Here is a 9,207-nt window from a genome sequence, read left to right on the forward strand (position 1 = left end):
ATGTGAGTAAAGCACGAAGGGATGTCGTTTCATGTGAGTAAAGCACGAAGGGTGATGTCGTGCCATTTTATTTTCATTATCATGCGAGGATGAGAGTAAAAGCACGAAAGGTGATGTCGTGCCATTATTTTATATTATCATGTGTTCATGGAACGAAGGGTGTTTCCGTGCAGGCGAGGACAAGAGACATGCATTATATTGTGCTATCTTTTCCTTGCGTATACATTTATGCCTTTATCTTGAGTTATTACTATTGCACCTATATTTTCTACGTAACTTGTCATTGTTGTTCTGCTTTTGTCCTCTATTTTAATTGTCGTTGTGTTATCCATGCCTTCTATATCTTTAACCTGTAAATATCATGATTTCTTTCTTCTTTGTTATATCTACGTCTAGGTCGTTTCTCATTTGTTGCACTTTCGTATAAGCCTTCTACCATGTTAGTCGGTAAAATTTATATTTTCCTATCTTACTTTCTATCATCACTTTTGTGCCTCCTACTTAAATTGTTACCATTGCCCATACAATGTGCCTCATTTTGTACTACTACCTGTGTTTTTTTCTACCTTTTTGTTACCGTTATTGGCATTTCTTTCACCTGGTTGGTATTGTTATGTTTATGCTTGGTAAAAATGAGATGAATGCACGAAGGGTGTTGTTGTGTCATTTGATTTGAAATACATCTATATATCCTGTGAGGATGTGATAAATGCACAAAGGGTGTTGTCGTGCTATTTGATTTGATATTTTGAGTACCTTCCTCAGACTATGAAAGTTTGTGGATTTTACTATTTCGTTTGGTGGTTATTGCTTTAAGAAGAGGATTAGTTGTGACATGGAGGAAACTGACTGTGATTTCTTTTAGTATCATCTATTGCTTTGTATATCTGTTCTTGTACTCTCCCCTGTATTGCTTGTATTGTTTTTGTGTAAGTTTAATTGAGTAGATTATAACAGTGTGTATCTTTTAACTAAAAAGCCTCGTCACTTCTTCACCAATGTTAGACAATATACTTATTGGGTACATGAGGTCAGTTGTACTCATACTACACTTTTACACCTTGCGTGCAAATTTTGGGGCTGGAGTTGCTGTGTATGGCGAGAGCTGGCATCGAAAATGTATTTGCGTTCCAGTCATAGCTGTCATTTGTCCTTCGTAACTTTAGATTTTGTAAATCTATTTATATATATTTCGAACAAATGATGTATTTATTTCGTATCAGCTTTTGTAAATTCTAAATTTTAGAAGCTTATGATTTGTATTATCAGTCCTTGGGTTATTGTATAAAAGTTCAGATAATTCTTTCCTGTTTTCTTACAAATCTCATTTGGATTGTGCTGATTGTTGGTTGGCTTGCGTAGCGGGTTGGGTTAGGTACCATCACAATTAGTGAATTTTGGGTCGTGACAGCCTTTGTCCCAAACAAGTAATAATCAACTTTATCTTACACAAAAGTTACTTAAAAGCTTTTGTAATCACCTTTTCTTTCAAATCTTTTACAAGAGAAAAAGAAAAGTAGTACATTAACTAACAGGGCTAAACGAAAAATGTTGGAAACAGCTACCAGAAATGTAAGTCAAAGAATTGAATCCCAAATCAGATCAGCTAAAGATCAACCTTCTTCAGTTCCAATATATGCCTTTGCTGAGGATGTTCAGATGATTCTTAGGCAGCATTGTCAGATAATTCATCGCTGCTCGCTCTACCAACTTCTGAACCATTGATGTGGCCATTGCCATCGGAACCATATACGTGCCCCAATTTCACACGTTTGGTCTCTAAGTATTTTCTATTTTCTGTAGTTATAGGCGCCAACAACGGAACTCTACCTGCAATTGCCAGACCATATCCTTTGAGCCCAACATACTTCGCAGGGTTGTTTGTCATCAGTTTCATTGTACGAACACCCAAATCTCGAAGTATCTGAAATCAATACATTGACGTTCAAGCATCGAAGTTAACAAAACAGCATAAACCGGAGAAGTTGCTATTAACATGTGCCCCAAGAAAATTGCAATTCTTTTACTACTAGCCAACAAATTTTATATTTTTATTTCATAATAAAAAGAAGATAACTTTCTTTCAGTCAATACCTGTGCACCAATGCCATACTCCCGAGAATCAACAGGTAATCCCAACTCTTCATTAGCTTCAACCGTGTCGTGCCCATCATCTTGAAGATTGTAAGCACGAAGTTTATGCCCCAAACCTATTCCCCGTCCTTCATGTCCACGGAGATATACCAACACGCCTCTTCCAGCTTGCTCAATTTGCTTCATTGCAAGTGCCAACTGCTTACCACAGTCGCATCTCGCTGACCCAAATATGTCGCCGGTGAGACATTCTGAGTGCACTCTGACAAGAACATCTTTACCATCCCCGATATCACCCTATCCAAATCATGAACCTTGTCAAGATTAATCAGAAAGATACACCCTATGCAAATATATCATGTATTGACAGCATTACAGTTTCTTTTTCTTTTTTCGAGATTAGCCGAGGGCCTTTACCAATCAGCCTCTCTGCCCTGGAGGGCAGGGATAAGGTCTGCGTACACATTATCCTCCCCAGACCCCACTTGTGGGATCCCACTGGATTGTTGTTGTAGTCCAATAAATGGAGAAGGCACACGAATTAGAGAAAATTTGAGATCATGGTCAGTTCATATTGCTAGTGTTAGTGTGGTCTTTGATCTCCCTACTTCTGAATTTGCTTTCCCCCTTGTTGGTTCTTTTGATAGAAGCAAGGGGGGATGATACAAGTTACAACTACTTGTAAATGCTTGTAAAGCAATGTAACAAAATGAAAGGAAGTTTATTCAGCGGTCTGATCACAACTTTGCTTACTTTGACCATGGCGATATGCTCAATACCATCCAAGACAGACTTAAAACAGTAGGCTTTAAAAGGTCCCCACATTGTTGGTATTGGTGCCGCAGCAGCTAGCTCCACCAGTTTCTCTCTCTTCCTTCTATATCTGCCATAGGATATGGAAAACACTTTTTGTCATCTTGACTTAAGATTACTTATGAAAGATATGGCTTTACAAAGTGCTCTTGAAACCTGATATTAAGTGGTTAGTGTCACTATACTAAAAAGACTTGGAGCTAATAATAGGCTTCAGAAAAGGCTTAGACTTGTGCATTTCATGCTAGACCTATAACCATTTGCCTGATTAACAAATCATCATTTTGTCCTTTCACCCGTCTTTTCCCGTTTCTCACGTTGAATTCAATGCAGAATGAAGATTTTCAACCCGTAAAAGATGCATTAAGGATTCAGAATCATGCAATGAGTATAACACAGTCCTGACATCTGAAATATATTTTTAATATGTTTCTGTAAATTTACGGTTATGGATGACTTGCAAAAGAAATGACAACTAGAGCGGTTCTCATCCACATGGAATCTTACTTATACCAAAGAATTGGCATAGCCAAACACCAGACAATAAAGAAAACAATGTCTTTCGCAGTGAAGGAACAAGTGGGATTTGTCTATGTTCTCTTGCTAAAAGAGATTTCAACTTACAATAATAGGTACTCCCCTCAGTCCCATTTTATAAGACAACACTCTCACTATAATAGCCTGTTTGGCCAAGCTGCAAAAATCAGCTTATTTTGAGAAGTGTTTTTTCTCAAAAGTACTTTTGGTGAGAAGTAGTTTGTGTTTGGTTAATTAATTTGAAAAACACTTCTCAGCAGCAATTAGTGTTTGGCCAAGCTTTTAAAAATTGCTTTTAAGTGTATTTTTCTCAAAAGTGCTTTTCAAAAGAGAGCTTTTGGAGAGAAGCTACTTTTTTTTGCTTCTCCAAAGCTGCTTCTGCTTTTACTCAAAAGCGCTTTTTTTTCCTTCAAAAAGCTTGGCCAAACACTTCAACTTTGAAAAAGAACACCTTTTTTTAAAGAAAAAAAAAATGCTTTTGGCTTTGGAGAAGCTTGGCCAAACAGGCTATAAATCTTAATCAGTATTTGGGAGAGAGAACCTTTTCCTTAATCACGATTTTCTAAAAAAGTTATAAATAATTTTAAATTTTTAGAAATTCCAGTATATAGTTCTCTCTATGTAGTTTCTGAAATATGAAAGCTGTTAAATCTAATTTTGCATTTATCAAGTCTTTACCTGATCAAATCGGCAATGGATATAATTTTTAGGTTCTCAACCTCAGCAAATTGCCGAAGCCTCGGCAACCTGGCCATGGAACCATCGTCATCCACTATTTCACAAAGAACAGCAACGGGGTCCAACCCAGCCAAAACAGCAAGATCAACAGAAGCTTCAGTATGGCCAGCTCTTTTAAGCACCCCTCCTTCTCTATACTTGAGTGGGAAAATATGGCCAGGCCGGTTGAAATCCTCAGGTCTTGAATCTTTGGATGCCAGAGCCAATACTGTTTTTGCCCTATCACGAGCGGATACACCTGTAGTGGTACCATATTTTGCATCCTATATATCATATCCAACTAATATGTGTCAATGGCTGGGACAAATTTGAGATGGCGACACAAAATAAATAGCAAAGCAACATGCCCTATGGTTATGAACACAGAGCAACTCAACCAAATTACGAGCTGCTACCAGGACAAGTGAACAAAAGATTTTCAAGCCAAAATAGCAAAGTAATATGATTGGAAAATAACTGCTCTCAGCCACTGTTTAACTGATCATAAATATATCCAACAGAACAGCAGCTATTGGACGATGTTTCCAACATGTATTTAACTTCGATATATGACAAACATTACTTTTGGACCAGCCCAAGAACAATCATAGATTCTAATGAACATCGACCTCACACAATCAGCATCATACTCTTACTAAAAGATTGGTGCTGAGGAAACTAATCACAGATATAAAAGTAATCTTGTTTCTCGGGCCGGATAGTAGCTTCTAGAACTATAAAGAAAAAGCAGTGGACATACCACAGAAACAGTGAAAGCAGTAGAGAGTTTCTCCTCATTTTCTTTCGGTGGCACCATCAGTGGAAGTTGAAGCCTGTCTAGATCTTCACCTTTCATACTTGCACACACAATTCCAGTTCCATGTTTTACAATGAAGGCCATTGCTTCAGGTGTCGCTAATTCTGCCGCCATTATTAGATCACCCTCATTTTCTCTGTCTTCATCATCTACAACAATCACCATCTGCAAGTCTTTTCCAAATTACTAAGAGATGAAAGTATAAGTTTTGAAGTTTCCTCCACAAATAGAGGCACGCGGTGTTTTTTTTTTTTTGGTTTGGGGGGGGGGGGGTATTAACCAACCTTGCCTTGACGAATGTCTTCAATAGCCTCGGGAATAGAAGAGAATCCTTCAGCAGTATGATCGAGGTCAAATTCATCATCACCAGAGAGAAACCCACTTCTGTTTGGAGTTATTTCGGCGGTTGGTGTTCCGACAGCTATTGTATCAGGTTGTTGTTGAATTCCAGCTCCATGATTAACAAAAGAACCATTTTCTGCACCTCGGTTGCTATAACAAGACCAAACATTGTCTTCTCCTGATATTAATGTAGCCCTTAGTATTTTGCCGCCACTTTTGAAGCTGAAGGGCAACTTTCTAGCCAAACTTAGCGATGATAAATCTGATTTGTAGTTTGCTGTAGTTGGATTGAGAAAATATAGAGCATGGTAGGATCTAATAAGAAGGAGAACATGAAAAAAAAATTATACCTGAAGCCTGATACTAGAAGACAAAATGGCAAGCCAGAGGTAAAATACTTGATTTGTTATATGAGCTAAAATATTCAATTTCTAGGAAGTTCCTTTTCTCCATTTATCAAGTAAAAATGATCATTTCCATATAAGCACCACACAAAACAATGTATAACGGGAAAAACCACCAGAGCTAAAACTTTTAGGAACCCCTGAATAAACATATTTATATCACTGAACACAAAATTATCTCATCACAAATCGAAAACTTGCTAATCTCTACATGATTATTGCAAGTTTTGGCAAGTCTGCTTCAATAATCCTCTAACCAAAAGTTTTGCAATACCAGTCATCTCAGGAACTTTACACGCATGTGGAGCAAATTGAAGTTGTCAGCTTGACAACACAACTTGGAATCCACACTCAAAATTTGCAGACCTACACAAATTGAAGTGTGTAACCTAAACTCTAGAAGTTGGACAGCAATATGGGGAGAGGTGTCGTTTTTGGACCCCTAGTTCCAGACCATATTTAAGTGACAACATCTATACCTCAATCACAAGCTAGTTTGCCTTGGCTATAAGGATCTCCATATCCATTTCACTTCATTTGGGCTTGTTCCGATCCAATATTCAACAATTTGTCTTTTAGGATACTTAAGAGTACTCCTAAAATAGAATCCTCTAAATCTCAAACTTATCCCAACACGGCATATAATACCTTCAATCATTATTCAAATTTCAATCTAATCTTGTATGATTGAATTCAATATACATCCTTAACATCTTATTTCTTGGCAAAAATCTTGGGACCTTTCGACATGGCAAGTCACATATTGATTTACAAGTCTAACTGAGTAAATCTTCTGATAACTCCAAAAGAGATAGAAATCAAAGGTACCTAACAAGTAAGGTGAGCATAAAAATGATCGCAAATTACTCAAGATATGTGCTTTTTCACTCTAGGATGTTCACAACTCTAACCACTATGGAAATGAAGCTCCATCAATATGAGTGGTTTCCAGCTTCTTTATCTTGTAAGGACATACCAGCTTAAATTGGGTGGTAACATCGACATGTTAAGAAATAAGACACCCAATGAACTCACAAACACCTTGACCTTTGATATAACAAAATGCAAGTCAATGAATCACTTTCTACCAAAGTCTGATTCCTGTACTGCAATACTGCGCTGTCACATTCGTACAACTCAAGCTAGATTATTCTAATGCATCCTCGACTTCATTACTGCAGCTAGTCTTAAAGTTCCACCAATCTTCAGTGCACTTGTGCAGCATGGGATTGGCACCTCGCTTAGCTTAATCCGCACTTCAGTGTAGGCTCCACAGCGATAATTGCAGCAGAGGATTTGACCTGAAGCTCAGTGCAGCATATCTGTGTGTACACACACTCTCTTCATTTGCACCTTTCTACACTAAATGAGGCACTTTAATTGCAAGTTGCGCTTAAACCCAAATTAACCTTTGCAGGTTTTCTACTCATTTCGTCTTTGGTATCATTGACAAAAACAATATAAAAATGAGCTTGTCCTTGTATATAATAATCTGCATCAATGACAGCTCAAAGAATAAGTACAACAGTATAGCTGTAAATTCTTTGTAATGTGGTTTTTTCTGCTTCAATATATTCAAACCCTGTCTCCTTCAATAAATAAATAAACTCTATCCTCATATTTTATCCAAAAGCATACAGAATTTGTCTGTTCTGCATTTCAAACCATCCTACTTCCATAATTGTCATTCGCTAAATATATCATTAAAAAGGGCAGCCCGGTGCACTAAGCTCCCGCTATGCTCGGGGTCTGGGGAAGGGCCAGACCACTTCTATCGTACACAGTCTCACCCCTACATTTCTGCAAGAAGCTATTTCCACGGCTCAAACCCGTGACCTCCTCGATACATGGCAGCTAAATATATCATTACCATTCTAAAAATGTACTCATTTCTTTAATCGTGTTATTGTTAAAGCGAGGCATAACCAGTCACAACAAAAGATTCCATCTTTTTATCATAAATTTTCTACATAAGCACATTTTCCATAGCCAGCATATTCACTCACAAACAAATATACAATAAAGGAACAAACTTTAGAAAACTCTTGGAATTAAATATAATAAAAAAAGAAATGGGGTTATATAAAATGGCCAAAATACAGCAAAATTCCAGTGATCTTGATATTTTTGGAACAATTAAGAAAAAGGGTGTTCAAGAAAACTAACCGCAGACGGGAAAAACCCATTGAAGTTTGAATTGAAGCCATTATTATATTATATGGTGACCTAATTGAGTAAAAAGCTTTAATCTTTGATAGAAATGAAGAAAGCTCGAGAGTTATATTATGGATAAAAAGGAGTTACGAGAAGCTGCTCACTGAGCTGTTAAGTCTACCACCGCCACTGTTTAGGGATCATGACTACTTTGAATATGAACCGTTGGATTAGAATGTTCTTTTGCGATAAATATTCACAAATAGCTTTCACAAGTACGTTGGAATTTCACAATTCAAAAGCCAAGAGATGATATGGTAGGACAATTCTATTAAACTACTAGTAATATATTTGTGGGTTAAAGAAAAGTTAAAGAAATGAGAACCAAAGTAAAAAAAAGAAAAATACGAGGTTTATTTTGAATCTTTACATAAATATTTGGCCGAATATATTATTTACTTTTTCGTTACTATTGATTATACAATATCATACCTATACTATATAACAACAACAACAACAACCTAGTATAATCCCACTTAGTGGGGTCTAGGGAGGGTAGTGTGTACGCAGACCTTACCCCTACCCTGGGGTGGAGAGGCTGTTTACAAATAAACCACCGGCATCCTTCCCTCCAAGAACTTCTCACCTTGCTCTTGGGAAGACTCGAACTCACAACATGAATTATTTATTCACTGGCCAGTTTAAATTGGGAGAATTACACAAAAATACAGTCCACCTATATACATTGCAGCAGAATAACTCAGTTACAACTTTATAAATCTGTAGCCCATTAACAATAGGCAAAAGTTTGAAATATAAGCATATTTTTCTTTTCTTTTTTATTCTGCATATCTTCAAGCACGGAAATTCGATAATTTTTTATTCTTCTTCCTCAAGTTTTTATATATTCCTATTCCAGATACAAAAAATTTAAATTCATATATAATGCAACTTGAAAACTTTAAATTTTCTTCTTTTTCAAGTTCCAAATAGCATAAATAAAAAATAAAAATTGAAAAAACTATTGCACGTTCATGATTTTGCAAATAAATCAACAAGAAAAGTCGATTTAAACATAGATTGAACATATAAATTTTTAATTTTAGATTTAACTACACATGTGCATAACATGTATAATGATGTATAACTTTGTATAAACTTGTATATACAACCTCTAATAATGTATATCAGAAAAATAAGACAAAGAAGAAAAAAAGAAGAAAGTGTCAAACATCCATGGATGCCTATTATACACGTACAATGTATATACACACTTATATATTAAAAATATATCTAATTTATACAACGTTGTACGCATATATACACACT

At 36.3% G+C, this 9,207-nt stretch overlaps 1 protein-coding gene across 1 annotated transcript; it reads right to left on the reverse strand.

The window, feature by feature from the left end:
- Positions 1 to 1,456: 1,456 nt before the first annotated feature.
- LOC107789772 (bifunctional riboflavin biosynthesis protein RIBA 1, chloroplastic) lies at positions 1,457 to 8,049 on the reverse strand. The gene is made up of 7 exons (XM_016611645.2): positions 7,891 to 8,049; positions 5,263 to 5,635; positions 4,922 to 5,143; positions 4,123 to 4,445; positions 2,848 to 2,977; positions 2,095 to 2,391; positions 1,457 to 1,924 (listed from the first exon to the last, which is right to left on the reverse strand). Exons 1-7 carry the CDS (start codon positions 7,929 to 7,931, stop codon positions 1,667 to 1,669), a joined length of 1,644 nt encoding a protein of 547 aa, XP_016467131.1. The 5' UTR covers positions 7,932 to 8,049; the 3' UTR covers positions 1,457 to 1,666.
- Positions 8,050 to 9,207: the final 1,158 nt, after the last annotated feature.

The sequence above is a fragment of the Nicotiana tabacum genome, chromosome 11 (genome assembly GCF_000715075.1).
Source record: "Nicotiana tabacum cultivar K326 chromosome 11, ASM71507v2, whole genome shotgun sequence".
Classification (NCBI taxonomy): domain Eukaryota; kingdom Viridiplantae; phylum Streptophyta; class Magnoliopsida; order Solanales; family Solanaceae; genus Nicotiana; species Nicotiana tabacum.

Excerpts from the sequence above, each read along its gene's own strand:
- LOC107789772 (XM_016611645.2), bottom strand. The coding sequence starts at position 7,931 with ATGGCTTCAATTCAAACTTCAATGGGTTTTTCCCGTCTGCG. Across the intron at positions 4,446-4,921 it reads CTGCTTTCACTGTTTCTGTG|GATGCAAAATATGGTACCAC; the intron begins GTATGTCCACTG and ends TATGATATATAG. Across the intron at positions 2,392-2,847 it reads AGCATATCGCCATGGTCAAA|GGTGATATCGGGGATGGTAA; the intron begins GTAAGCAAAGTT and ends TGATTTGGATAG.